Source organism: Oryctolagus cuniculus, chromosome 2, assembly GCF_964237555.1.
Source record: "Oryctolagus cuniculus chromosome 2, mOryCun1.1, whole genome shotgun sequence".
NCBI classification, from domain to species: Eukaryota; Metazoa; Chordata; class Mammalia; order Lagomorpha; family Leporidae; genus Oryctolagus; species Oryctolagus cuniculus.
The window spans coordinates 109,375,386-109,391,048 of record NC_091433.1 but is presented as its reverse complement, the minus strand read 5'-3'; the positions used below and the strand labels follow the sequence as shown (position 1 = coordinate 109,391,048).

General features: G+C 40.6%; 1 protein-coding gene across 13 annotated transcripts in view; it reads right to left on the bottom strand.

Moving 5' to 3' along the window:
* Nucleotides 1-15,663, bottom strand: part of TSGA10 (testis specific 10) — a 134,318-nt gene that overhangs the window by 41,603 nt on the left and 77,052 nt on the right. For all 13 annotated transcript variants that reach the window (XM_070068753.1, XM_070068752.1, XM_070068751.1 and 10 more), the window contains one exon: nucleotides 12,165-12,350. In XM_070068753.1, the coding sequence (XP_069924854.1) occupies nucleotides 12,165-12,350 (186 nt within the window). The remainder of the gene's footprint in view (nucleotides 1-12,164; nucleotides 12,351-15,663) is intronic.

Below are 15,663 nucleotides of genomic sequence, written 5' to 3'. Positions count from 1 at the left end.
AGGATGGTCCAGGTCCTTGGGCCCCTGCACCCATGTAGGAGACCCAGAGGAAACTCCTGGCTCCTGGCTTCAGTTCAGTGCAGTTCTGGTCATTGCAGCCATCTGGGGAGTGAACCACTGGATGGAGGACCTCTCTCTCTGTCTCTCTCTGTCTCTCTCTCTGCCTCTCTGTAACTCTGCCTTTCAAATAAATAAATCTTTAAAAAATTGATAAATATAAAATAATGGATAAATTTGACTTTACCAAATTTAAAACTTCTCTTAGAAAGACTAAAAATAAAAAGGTGAACCAATGACTGGAAGAAAATATACAAAATACAAATACTTGACAAATAAACATTCATTGTATTTTTAAAAAATTCCTACAACTGGCCGGCGCCGTGGCTCAATAGGCTAATCCTCCACCTTGCGGTGCCGGCACACCGGGTTCTAGTCCCGGTCGGGGCGCCTGATTCTGTCCCGGTTGCCCCTCTTCCAGGCCAGCTCTCTGCTATGGCCCGGGAGTGTAGTGGAGGATGACCCAAGTCCTTGGGTCCTGCACCCACATGGGAGACCAGGAGAAGCACCTGGCTCCTGCCTTCGGATCAGCGCGATGCACCAGCCGCAGCACATTGGCCGCGGCGGCCATTGGAGGGTGAACCAACGGAAAAGGAAGACCTTTCTCTCTGTCTCTCTCTCTCACTGTCCACTCTGTCTGTCAAAAAAAAAAAAAAAAAATTCCTACAACTTAGGAACTAGACAACAAACATCCCAATAAAAATATGGGCAACAGATCTCAATGGACACTTCACCAAAAAGCATAGAATAGTGACCAATAAGCACGCTCAACATCAGTAGTCATGAGGGATATGCAAACTAAAACAACAAAGCCATAAGCCTACATACTTATTAACAATGCCAAGCACGGGAGAAGATATGGAACAACTAGAACTATCAAATAATGCCACAGGAAAGTGAACAGTGGTACAACAACTTCAGAAAACAATTTGTCAGTTTCTTTCAAAGTATACTTAACCATACAATCTAACAATTCCACTTCTAGTTATTCAAGAAAGATGAAAATGTATGTGCACATCAAGACTTCAATACAATGTTCACAGAAATTTTATTCCTAATAGCCAAAAATTAAAAACGACTTGTTATGGGCTAAATTGTGCCCTCTCCTCCCAACAATCTCAAATTAATATGTTGAAGCCCTATACCCCAGTATGGCTGTATTTGGAGACAGGATGATTTAAGAGATAACTAAGGTTAAATGGAGTCACCAGGGTAGGGGCTAATCTGATTTACTTCTTTGTAAGAAGAGGCAAGGATTCACATGCACCAGAGTAAAGGACACTGGAAAAGGCAGTCATTTATGGATTAAGGTACCAGGCCCCAGCAGAAATCAAACATGTTGGCACTGTGATCATGGAACTCCAGCCTCCAAAACTATCAGAAAATTTATTATTATTATTATTTAAAGCATCAGTCTGTGTTTTGACAGCATCTCATTTGGATGCCAGTTCAAATGCTGGCTGCTCCACTTCCATTCCAGATCCCTGCTATGGCCTAGGAAAGCAGCAGAGGATGGTCCAAGCGCTTGGGCCCCTGCAGCCATGTGGAGAGACTGAGAAGAAGCCTCTGGCCCCTGCCTTCAGCCTGGCCCAGCCTTAGTTGTTGTGGCCATTTGGGGAGTGAAACAGTGGATGAAAGAGCTCTCTCTCTCTCTCTCTCTCCCCCTTTGTTTCTGTCACTCTGCCTTTCAAATAAATACAATAAAGTTTATTTTTAAAATGTCGTTATGAACTTAAGTGATATTTAAAACTGACTGAAAGGGCTGGTGTTGTGGCACAGCAGATTAAGTGGCTACCTGAGACACCAGCATCCAGTATCAGAGCATGGGTTCAACACCCAGCTGCTCTGCTACTTCCTTATTTTCACTTTATTTATTTGAAAGGCAGAGTTACAGAGAGAGAAGGAGAGACACAGAGGGACAGGTCCTCCATTTGCTAGTTTATTCCCACAAAAGGCCACAACAGTCAGAACTGGGCCAGGCTGAAGCCAGGAGCCAGGAACCAGGAGCTTCCTCCAGGTCTCCCACGTGGGTGCCAGGGCCAAACACTTGGTCCATCCTTCATTGCCTTCCCTGATGCATCAGCAGGAAGCTAGACCAGAAGTGGAGCAGCCAGGACTCAAACCAGTACCATTTTGGCATGCTGGTGTGGCAGTCACCCTCTATGCCACAATGTCAATGCCCAGCTGCTCTGCTTCCGATCCAGTTCTTTGATAATATGCCTAGGAAAGCAGTGAAAGACTGGTCCCTGCTACACACATGAGAGACCAGAATGGAGTTCTTAGCTTGGACTTGGCCCAGCCCTAGCCATTTGGCAAGTGAACCAGTGGATGAAAAATTCATTCATTCATTCATTCTCTCTCTCCCTCTCCCTCTCTCTCTCCCTCTCTCTCTCTCTTTATTTTGGTAACTGCCTGTCAAATAAATAAGCAAATCTTTAAAAAACAAAGCAATGAGACAAAAGCATTACATCAAAACTTGTGGACTGCAGACAAAGAAATAGATAGAAATTTCCAGCCTTAAAAGCACATAAAAAAAAGAAAGAAAATCACGTAATGTGATGAATTTATTCTAAAATCATTTGAGAGAATTTAGTAAGGATCAAGCACAATCAAAATAATTTTGGAGATCATTAATTATCTCAGATAAAAGGAGTTAATATAAAAATACAGAAGCTACAAGAGTGCATGATGCATGGACATTTATTTTTATAATAAAGCAAACTGATAAGTGAAGAAAAGATGATGGATATCCATCGACAAAAAGAAAAATTATATCTCCACTTTAAATTGCAGACATCAATCTAAAGTGGATTAAAGATCTAAATGCCCTCAACAGTCCAAGTTCACACCACAGATAACCGAGGAAGGCACTGACCACTGGAGAACCCTGCGCCCTTGCAAACTCTGAGACCAATCTGAGGAGGCACTGAGTTATCAAACCACTGCATTGTCCTAGAGAAATTCCAGACTACGTATTGTACCCTCTTCACTTCTGAGGCTCTAGGGTTCTTTTTTTTTTTTTTTTTTTGACAGGCAGAGTGGACAGTGAGAGAGAGAGACAGAGAGGCTCTAGGGTTCTTGCCACACAGAGCCATCTTGGTTCCTTGCCCACCCACTACCCTCCAGCCCTGGGAAGAACAGGAGCTGCATATCCTGAATGGTTCAGCCTGCAAAGACTCCCAGAAAACAATCAGGCAGCCCCACATCCCCACTCTTGGTGCCAGGGAACAGTCAGGCAACCCTGATCTACTGCTGCCCTGGAATCTGTCAGATAGCCTGGTCTATGAACACTTGGCTCTAGAAAACAACTAGGCAACCAGTCTTGAATGGCTAGTCACAGAGGCCCAGAATAGCCTACAAGCCATTCTGCTCACCCATCCACGACCCTTGGAAATAGTCTGTAGCCTTTTCTGAATGGTTTGGCCTGCTGAGGTCCTCAAGAAACATATGGGCAGTCCTATTCAGCCTGCTGTGATCCCAAGAAGCAGCTGAGCAGCCCATTCACAGATGATTGCCCTACTGAGGCCCTGAGAAGCAGGTGCTTGGCCCCTCCAACCCACCCTTCATCCCAGGAAGCAATTGGACAGATTTTTTTGTTTAATGTTTCTACATCCATTTTCATTTTTTCTTACTTGATCATGACAGCATTAGAGAGATATCTGTAGGTTTAGATGTGGTCATAACCTCAAGTTTTATATACATTAATATCTTTAATAGTCCATAATAATAGCTTTCATCTGCCTTTTAATTCAGCAGTTATACAGAAAATTGCTTCTTTCACAATTTCCAAATGAATTTTCCTTAAAACTGAGTGGTTGGAGAATTTGACCAGTGAATTTGAAATTGATTTTTAAATTTTCTATGATTCTTAAGAGGACACAAGGTACCCATGGCCCTGGGAAGCAACCAGGCAACCAGTCCTGAGCAGCTCAGCCTACAGAGGCCCAAGAAATGAGACAAGCCACCCTCCGTGACTGGTCATGATCTCGGGGGGAGCTAAGCAGCCTTTTCCTGAACATCTGAATCTGTCAAGGCCCCTGGGAAGCAACTGGAAATTCTCATAGGTCCTCCTGTTTTTGTAGCCTATAAAGTTTGAAACTAATACTAATCTTATGATAATAATCAAATTCTATATATCCATATTAACTCAATCCTTTTTCTACTTTATATGTGAAAGCCCAAAGGAATCTAATAGATCTAGTACAACATTGTGTTATTGATGATTTCTCATGGTGCTTTAAACACCCTTTGCATTACAGATTTCAATACATTTCATCACTATCAAATTGTATCTTTTATCATTGTTAAATTTTTTCCTATTAAATATTTTACTTAATAAAATGAAAGTAATAAAGGTTATTCTGGTTGTAGGATAGATAAGAGATTACAGAAGAACAAAACAGATATAAGAAGAATGATTAGAAAAATAGGTGGTGGAGCTCCAAGATGGTGGAATAGGGAGGGAGCACACTGATAGTCTGGGAAAAGACAGTTTAATAAAAGTGGAGATACTGTAGGTTCAGGAAAGAGTTAGGGAAAAAACAGCAGAGGAAACTCTTCCGGAACCAGTGGGACATGGTGGACCTACGTGGAGGGCATGGGTGCCCACGGCTCGGGACCCCAGCCACCAAATCTTCGCACCAGTGCTGGAAAGGGAGGTGAGGTGAAACCTCAGTAGCCCGAGACACTGGCAGGAAAATGGAAGGAAGAGTCTAGAGGGAACGAGGCTTGAAGCCCCATGGGGAAAGTTCACCAGCCTAACTAGAGGAGAGAAAAAAAATAAATAAATAAAAGGGACTGGTACGGACACGATTCTCTCTCTCCACTCACCTTACAAAGGCAAGCAAGACAAAGAGCAGGCGCCATTTTGGACATATGTAAAAGCTGTGCCTGCCATCAGCCAAGCAGAAAAACCTGACTCTAATGGGGAGAAATAACAAGAGGTTAGGACCTAGTGAATGTGTGGAGCTAATGAACTGAGACTGTGAAAAAAAAAATCGAGAGTGTGTGAGAGGACTCACGGAGTACCGGAGATGTGAGTACTCTCCGGAGACACCACAATCTCGGTAACCTTGGCAACCCGGTGGGAGATTGCAGGGGAGTTTGAGCTTACACTGAAGACTGCACAAATCCTTTGTGAGGTCCTTGGGACAGAGCAGACGAATATTATACCCACAGCAGCCAGAGCTCAGACACTGACTGCCTTCAACTCTGCTCAGCTGTGCGGATTTACTTCCCTTCTGAATAAAAAGAGAGAGAGAAAGAGAGAGAGAGAGAGAGAGAGAGAGAGAGAGATTTACCATGTCTAATCTGGTGTGTCACCATTGGCACAACCTTAACCCTGAAGAACCGAACAGAGCTTGCTGGTCACACCCTTCACAAGCCTCTAAGGATCCATCAAAAGCAGACAGTCCACTTAATCTAGGGTCATAGTATAACTAGAAAAACCACTACAGTGAAGAAACCAAAGAATATCTCCACAGTGCCAAGCAACAAACGCAGAAACCGAGAAAACAAGAACAAGGAAGACATTATGATGCCCCCAAATGAACAAGACACTCCAATTCAAGATTATGAAGATGATGAGACAGAAGAAATGCAAGATATGGATTTCAAAAAATTTATGATAAGAACATCTAGAAGTTATCAAAAACAAATTCTTGAACTACAGAAAGCCTTACTGGACAGGATAGAAAATCTCTCTCGTGAAAATAAAATCTTAAGGAGGAATCAAAATGAAATGAAGAAACTAGTAGAACATGAAACTGTGATAGTGAAGAGAAATCAAAATGAAATGAAGAATTCAATAGATCAAATGACAAATGCATTAGAGAGCCTTAAAAACAAAGTGAGTGAAGCAGAAGAGAGAATATCAGACTTAGAAGACAGAGCACAGGAAAGTATACAGTCAAACCAAAAAAAGAAGAGGAAATTAGAAATCTAAAAAAAATATTGTCAGGAATCTACAGGATACTATTAAAAAACCCAACATTCGGGTTCTAGGAGGTCCTGAAGACATGGAGAGGGAGAAAGGATTAGAAGGCCTTTTTAGTGAGATATTAGCAGAAAACTTCCGGGGTTTGGAGAAGGATAGAGATATCGTAGTACAGGAAGTTCATAGAACCCCTAATAAACATGACCAAAAGAGATCCTCACCACGACACGTGGTAATTAAACTTACCACAGTGAAACATAAAGAAAAGATCCTAAAATGTACAAGAGAGAAACGTCAGATTACTCTCAGAGGATTGCCAATGAGACTCACAGCACACTTCTCATCAGAAACCCTACAGGCTAGGAGGGAATGGCAAGATATAGCCCAGGTACAAAGAGAGAAAAACTGCCAGCCCAGAATATTATATCCTGCAAAGCTCTCATTTGTGAATGAAGGTGAAATAAAGACCTTTCATAGCAAACAGAAATTGAAAGAATTTGTCGCCACTCGTCCAGTCCTATAAAAGATGCTTAAATATGTATTACACGGCCGGCGCCGCGGTTCACTAGGCTAATCCTCTGCCTTGCAACGCTAGCACACCGGGTTCTAGTCCCGGTCGGGGTGCCAGATTCTGTCCCAGTTGCCCCTCTTCCAGGCCAGCTCTCTGCTGTGGCCAGGGAGGGCAGTGGAGGTTGGCCCAAGTGCTTGGGCCCTGCACCCCATGGGAGACCAGGATAAGTACCTGGCTCCTGGCTTCAGATCAGCGCAGTGCGCCGGCCGCAGCACACTGACCACGGCGGCCATTGGAGGGTGAACCAACGGCAAAGGAAGACTTTTCTCTCTGTCTCTCTCTCTCACTGTCCACTCTGCCTGTCAAAAAAAAAAAAAAAAAAAAAAGATGTATTACACACAGAAACATGGCCATCAATATGAAAGAAGGTAAAGGAATAAAACCTCACAGTAAAAGATCCCAGGAAGTTCAAAGCATATATTAGAAAATATCTTTGGGAAAATGGCAGGGCAAAGTTACTACTTATCAATAGTCACATTGAACACTAATGGACTCAACTCTCCAGTTCAAAGACACAGAATGGCTGAATGGATTAAGGAACAAAACCCATCTATTTGCTGCTTACAAGAAACACATCTTTCCAACAAAGATTCATGCAGACTGAATGTGAAAGGTTGGAAAAAGATATTCCATGCCAACAGAAACCAAAAAAAAAAAAAAAAAAAAAAAAAAAAAAAAAAAAGCTGGCGTAGCCTTATTAATGTGTTAAATTATTATTTAACACAAAAACTGTTAAGAGAGACAAAGAGGGGCACTATATAATGATTAAGGGTTCAATTCAACAGGAAGTTGTAACTATTATAAATGTATATGCACCTAATTACAGGGCACCGGTTTATTTAAAAGATATGTTAAGGGACTTAAAGGGAGACTTAGACTCCAATACAATAGTACTGGGGGACTTCAACACTCCACTCTCAGAAACAGATCAACCGGACAGAAGATCAACAAGGAAACAGCAGATTTAATCAACACTGTAGCCCAAATGTATCTAACAGATATCTACAGAACTTTCAATCCTTCCTCTAATGATTTTACATTCTTCTCAGCAGTGCATGGAACCTACTCTAGGACTGACCACATACTAGGCCATAAAGCAAGTCTCAGCAAATTCAAAAGAATTAGCATCATACCGTGAAGCTTCTCAGTCCACAGTGGAATGAAGCTGGAAATTAGCAACTCATGAATCCCTAGAGCATATGCAAACACATGGAGGCTGAACAACATGCTCCTGAATGAACACTGGGTCATTCAAGAAATCAAAAGAGAAATCAGAAATTTTCTGGAAGTAAATGAGGATAACAACACAACATATCAAAACTTATGGGATACAGCAAAAGCAGTGTTAAGAGAAAAGTTGATAGCAATAGGTGCCTACATCAAGAAATTGGAAAGGCACCAAATAAATGAGCTTTTAATGCATCTCAAGGTTCTAGAAAAAATGCAGCAAACCAGACCCAAATCTAGTAGGAGAAGAGAAATAATTAAAATCAGAGGAGAAATCAACAGAATTGAATCAAAAAAACATTACAAAAAATCAGCCAAACGAAGAGCTGGTTTTTTGAAAAAATAAACAAAATCAACACCCCATTGGCCCAACTAACTAAAAAAAGAAGAGAAAAGACCCAAATCAATAAAATCAGAGATGAAAAAGGAAACGTAACGACACCACAGAAATAAAAAGAATCATCAGAAATTACTACAAGGACTTAAATGCCAGCAAACAGGGAAACCTATCAGAAATGGATAGATTCCTGGACACATGCAACCTACCTAAATTGAACCATGAAGACATAGAAAACCTAAACAGACCCATAACTGAGACAGAAATTGAAACAGTAATAAAGGTTCTCCCAACAAAGAAAAGCCCAGGACCAGATGGATTCACAGCTGAATTCTACCAGACATTTAAATAACTAACTCCAATTCTTCTCAAACTATTCAGAACAATTGAAAGAGAGGGAATCCTCCCAAATTCTTTCTATGAAGCCAGCATCACCTTAATCCCTAAGCCGGAGAAAGAAAATTACAGACCAATATCCCTGATGAACATAGACACAAAAATCCTCAATAAAATTCTGGCCAATAGAATGCAACAACACATCAGAAAGATCATCCACCCAGACCAAGTGGGATTTATCCCTGGTATGCAGGGATGATTCAATGTTCGCAAATCAATCAATGTGATTCACCACATTAACAGACTGCAGAAGAAAAACCATATGATTATCTCAATAGATGCAGAGAAAGCATTTGATAAAATACAACAATGATGAAAACTCTAAGCAAATTGGGTACAGAAGGAACATTCCTCAATACAATCAAAGCAATTTATGAAAAACCCACGGCAAGCATCCTACTGAATGGGGGAAAGTTGGAAGCATTTCCACTGAGATCTGGTACCAGACAGGGATACCCACTCTCACCACTGCTATTCAATAGAGTTCTGGAAGTTTTAGCCAGAGCCATCACACAAGAAAAAGAAATTAAAGGAATACAAATTGGAAAGGAAGAAGTCAAACTATCCCTCTTTGCAGATGATATGATACCTTATTTAGGAGATCCAAAGAACTCTACTAAGAGATTACTGGAACTCATAGAAGAGTATGGCAAAGTAGCAGGATATAAAATGAATGCACAAAAATCAACAGCCTTTGTATACACAGGCAATGCCATGGCTGAGAAAGAACTTTTAAGATCAATCCCATTCACAATAGCTACAAAAACAATTAAATACTTTGGAATAAACTTAACCAAGGACGTTAAAGATCTCTATGATGAGAATTACAAAATATTTAAGAAAGAAGTAGAAGAGGATTCCAAAAAACGGAAAAATCTCCCATGCTCATGGATTGGAAGAATCAATATCATCAAAATGTCCATTCTCCCAAAAGCAATTTATAGATTCAATGCGATGCCAATCAAAATATCAAAGACATTCTTCTCAGATCTGGAAAAAAATGATGCTGAAATTCATATTGAGACACAGGAGACCTCAAATAGCTAAAGCAATTTTGTACAACAAAAACAAAGCTGGAGGCATCACAATACCAGATTTCAGGACATACCACAGGGCAGGTGTAATCAAAACAGCATGGTACTGGTACAGAAACAGATGGATAAACCAATGGAACAGAATAGAAACACCAAAAATCAATCCAAACATCTATAGCCAACTTATATTTGATCAAGGATCTAAAACCAAGTCCTGGAGTAAGGACAGTCTATTCAATAAATGGTGCTGGGAAAACTGGATTTCCATGTGCAGAAGCATGAAGCAAGACCCCTACCTTTCACCTTACACAAAATCCACTTAACATGGATTAAAGATCTAAATCTCACCCAACACCATTAAATTATTAGAGAACATTGGAGAAACCCTGCAAGATATAGGCACCGGCAAAGACTTCTTGGAAAAGACCCCAGAAGCACAGGCAGTCAAACCCAAAATTAACAATTAGGATTGCATCAAACTGAGAAGTTTTGGTACTGCAAAAGAAACAGTCAGGAAAGTGAAGAGGCAACCGACAGAATGGGAAAAAATATTTGCAAACTATGCAACTGATAAAGCATTAATAACCAGAATCTACAAAGAAATCAAGAAACTCCACAAAATCAAAACAAACAACCCACTTAAGAAATGGGCCAAGGGCCTCAACAGACATTTTTTAAAAGAGGAAATCCAAATGGCCAACAGACACATGAAAAAATGTTCAATATCACTAGCCATCAGGGAAATGCAAATCAAGACCACAATGAGGTTTCACCTCACCCCGGTTAGAATGGCTCACATACAGAAATCTACCAACAACAAATGCTGGCTGAGGATGTAGGGAAAAAGGGACACTAACCCACTGTTGGTGGGAATGCAAACTGGTAAAGCCACTATGGAAGTCAGTCTGGAGATTCCTCAGAAACCTGAATATAACCCTACCATACAACCCAGCCATCGCACTCCTTGGAATTTACCCAAAGGAAATTAAATTGGCAAACAAAAAAGCTGTCTGCACCTTAATGTTTATTGCAGCTCAATTCACAATAGCTAAGACCTGGAATCAACCTAAATGCCCATCGACAGTAGACTGGATAAAGAAATTATGGGACATGTACTCTATAGAATACAGCAGTCAAAAACAATGAAATCTGGTCATTTGCAACAAAATGGAGGAATCTGGAACACATCATGCTGAGTGAAATAAGCCAGTCCCAAAGGGACAAATATCATATGTTCTCCCTGATTGGTGACAACTAACCGAGAACCAAAAAGGAAACCTGTTGAAGTGAAATGGACACTATGAGAAACAGTGACTTGATCAGCCCTTGTCCTGACTGTTGATGAACAACTTAATACTTTATCCCTTTTATTATTTTTTGTTCTACTTAATACTATTGGTTGAACTCTGTACTTAACACACAATTATGCTTAGGTGTTTTCATTTAACTGAAAAGTGATCCCTGTTAAATATAAGAGTGGGAATAAGAGAGGGAGGAGATATAAAATTTGGGACATACTCAATCTGACTTGCCCCAAATGGTAGAGTTAGAAACGTGCCAGGGGATTCCAATTCAATCCCATCAAGGTGGCATGTACCAATGCCATCTCACTATTCCAAGTGGTCAATTTTAGTTCACAACTGATCATACTGATAGGTCTAAGAGTCAAAGGGATCACATAAACAAGACGAGTGTCTGCTAATACTAACTGATAAAATTAAGAAGGAGAGAATGATCCAACATGGGAAGTGGGATACACAGCAGACTCATAGAATGGCAGATGTCCTAAACAGCACTCTGGCCTCAGAATCAGCCACTAAGGCATACAGTTCTGGCTGAAGAGCCCATGAGAGTACTTTAGGCATGGAAAGCCAAGACACCCTGTCAAAAAAAAAAAAAAAAAAAAAAAAAGGACCTAAATGAAAGATCTCCGCGAGTGAGATCCCAGTGGAAAGAACGGGCCATCAAAGGAGATACCTTTCTCTGAAGGGAGGAGAGAACTTCCACTTTGACTATGACCTTGTCTAAACAAGATAAGAGTCGGAGAACTCAAAAGGCTTCCATAGCCTTGGTAACTCACGACAAGAGCTTAGGGTGATTACTGATGCCATAAACAAGAGTGTCAATTTGTTAAGTCAACAATAGGAGTCACTGTGCACTTACTCCTCATGTAGGATCTCTGTCCTTAATGAGCTGTACATTGTGATTTAATGCTATAACTAGTACTCAAAGAGTATTTTACACTTTGTGTTTCTGTGTGGGTGCAAACTGTTGAAAGCTTTACTTAATATATGCTAAATTTATCTTCTGTATATAAAGATAATTGAAAATGAATCTTGATGCGAATGGAATGGGAGAGGGAGCAGGAGATGGGAAGGTTGCAGGTGGGAAAGAAGTTATGGGGAGGGGGAAGCCATTGTAATCCATAAACAGTACTTTGGAAATTTATATTTATTAAATAAAAGTTAAAGAATGATTAATAGGCTATAAATCACAGTATATTTAAATAATTTAATTGCCTATTTATATATTTCATTTTTGGAAGACCAACAAAACTCTTCTTAATATGATACAGGATGTATTATACATATATTTTCCCAGACTTACTTGCTCAACTTCTCTGTTGAGGGAATCTACTTTTTCTTTTAATCTGTTACCCTCTGCCTCAGCAGTGATAAGTTCCAACTTAAGGGTATTGTTGTCCGCCTCTAATTGACGGGACTTATTTTCCCAGCTTTCAGCATCTTCATTGGCTTTTCGAAGTTGGTCCATCATTTGCCGATTCTCAGATTCCTAAAAAGTAAACCTTAGGTGTTACTTTAAAACTTTCAAAATGTTCAATATATGACATAAATCAAACATTTTCCAGGTAATTGGGAATTCACCTGCCATGTGCAGCATTTATAATATAAACTTCTGGAAACCCATCCTTACTCTAAGTTTAGAAAACTGGTTATCCTGCTATTTACAAAAGGGAATGAGACCAGGACCTTCCCTGCTTCCTGAGTCACATTCATCTTGCTAATAAATTACTCTTCTCTTTAGGACCTGAATGAATACATTCTTATATTTCCTCTGTTCAAACTAAATTTTTCATTGCTTTCATTTCCCATAAGTCTGTTTACTACTTGCTAGTCTGGTTTCTACACCAGACTAGTATTCCCTAGTTCCAGACCACTTCATTGGGTTGTACTGGCTCCAGACTTTACCACTGCTTGCATATCTTTTACAAATTTACTTATTTTCTTATTTATTTATTTATTTTTGAGAGAGAGTGTGTGTTATCCAGTGTTTTACTCCCCCAAATACCTTCAGTGGCTGGGATTGAGCTTGGTCTAAAGCAGGGAGCCAGAAAATCCACATGGGTCTCCCATATGGGAGGCAGGGATCAAACTTCTTGAGCCATCAGCACTGCCCCTACTGTCCACATCAACAGGAAGCAAGAGTCAGGAGTTGGAGCTAGGAACTCCCACGTGGGCCATCAGTGTTCCAATCGGTATCCTAACTTCTAGGCTAAATGCCCACTACATTCTTGTGTATCTTTCATGTCAATTTCTGATAATTCTCCTGGCTTGGCACATTCCCTGTGTCATTTCTGTCTTTCAATCAGAGCTCCAGTCTTAATTTCCTTTATCATGTACTGTTGCATGATTCACTCTTCCTGCTCTTCTAGTAACTTACCTGAAATTGTTCAGATGCAAAATACCCCACTAGTCATAAACAGTATGCACAAATCACAAATATACATTCATGTATAAATTGGGCACACAATACAGAATCAGATTTTTAAAACTTTTTAAGTTCTATTATAAGTAGACTGACTAAAGCAGGATCTTATTTCTACAGGGAAAAATTCAACTCTACAAACAATATACTGAGTCATATGCATTATGCTTTTTAAAATATTTACTTATTTATTTTAGAAGAGAGGAAAGAAGAAAAGAGAAGAAGAAAGAAAAATAGGAGAGATGTCTCATCATTCCCCAAATGCCCACAGTAGCTGGGACTGAGCCAGGCTGAAGCCAGGAGTCAGGAACTACATCCGGGTCTCCCAAATCGGAGGCATGGACTCAACTATCTGAATCATCACTGCTCTGTCCTACAGTCTGCATTAGCAGGAGGCTGGAGTCAGAAGACTGAGCCAGGGGCTTGAACAGCATTCTGGTAAGCGATGCAGTCATCCCAAATGGCAGCTTAACCTGCCATGCCACTAACCTGATTCAGAAGGCTTATGGAGTGATACATTATTTACTGCAATTTGGTCATTTCATTTAGCCCAGTTTTTCTGACAGGGAAATGTTCGATTTATTAACAGATAAAGTAGAAAGAGCTCTCTTGCAAGTTGGCCATATATCATAATACTAGAATATGCTTTTAAAAAATATAGCCCAATAGGTGTGGATGTTCAATCTAGTGATTAAGACACCAATGTCCCATATCCAAGTGCCTGGTTTGAGTCCCAGCTACTTTGTGCTTCCAATCTAGCTTCCAGATAACATGCCTGGGAGGCAACAGATTATGGTCCAAGTATGGGGGCTCCTGTCACCCTCTTAGAAGACCTGGATGGAGTTCCTGGTTCCTGGCTCCCAGTTTCAGCCTGCCTTAGCCTGGCTGATGTGGGAGTAAATTAGTGGATGGAAGATTGGTACCTCTTTCTGTCTCTCTCTCTCTCTCTCTCTAATAAATGAATCTTTTTTAAAAGATGTTTTATAGTCTTACAATTATGATTAGTAAGAGACTGGTTGAAATTCAGTGAATATTGGGGCTGGCGCTGTGGCACAACAGGTTAATGCCCTGGCCTGAAGCACCGGCATCCCATATGGGAGCCAGTTCAAGACTGGGCTGCTCCACTTCCAATCCAGCTCTCTGCTATGGCCTGGGAAAGCAGCAGAGAATGGCCCAAGTCCTTGGACCCCTGCACCCGCGTGGGAGACCTGGAAGAAGCTCCTGGCTCCTGGCTTCGGATAGGCGCAGCTCCAGCCGTTGTGGCCAACTGGTGAGTGAACCATTGGATGGAAGATCTCTCTTTCTCTCTGCCTTTCCTCTCTCTGTGTAACTCTGACTTTCAAATAAAATAAATAATCTTTAAAAAAAAAAAAAAAGAAGAAGAAATTCAGTGAATATTGCCACCTTGTGGCCTCTAATGTGAAAGAGCTTCGCCAAGTCTGTCAAATTTATATACTAAACTACTTTACTAGCTTTTAAGATTCAGATAATCCAAATGTTCCAGCAGGAATATGATGTATGGTTTCCCTGATTGTACTAAAACAGTTGGTTACAGAGTGTGTACTTGGGATTTTGTGGTACAATATACATTAGCTGAATTTTACTCTCATCAACCTTTCTCTTTTTTAACTCTGTTGTACTTATTGTCTATGTCACTCTCTTTGAACTGCCTTTCATTTCAGCTTTATGTAGTGTGGTGTGGAGGTCCTGCCTCCTCAGTAATGCCATGTATTTCATGAGGATAGGAACCACTAATAGCATTTAGTTTTGTGACCAGGTAACATGTGGCTCAGAGCAAAAAAAGATTACCATAAAATATCTCATGTCCTTCAACTACTCGGTGCCTCTCTCTCTTGGCAACCAGAGCCCATATTACTTCCCTTCTGAATGTTGCCCTTGAGGCTAGGACAGCGCAGATAACATCATAAAGAACATGAAAGAATTCTTGGGTATTCTCTGTGCTGTTTTTCAGAATCTCTTACTGTATGGTGCCAATCCCATCCTTTACAAGGCCCCCTCTGGCTGCCCACAGGCTCACTGCAAACACTCTACCTCTCTCAATTAGAGTCCTTTGCACTTTTTGCTTCAATTAGTGTTACAGCCTCCCTAACTGCTCCCCCTCATTCTCCTTGTTACCCTTCTGACTTATTCTCCCTAACATTTCCAGCATAATCTTTATAACTATTTTTTTCTAAAAGGCAATTCTCAAATAACTTCTGTGCTTAAGTTTAATGAAAGCTTTCACTTTAATGAAAAACGAAGTTTTAAGAAGGCCCTTCTTATTGCTCTCTTACCACCCACCCACACACTCCACTGTAGCTACAGGAACTGTACTCCCCTCTCCACCCCTCACATCTTCGCTCATGCTATTCCCACTTCT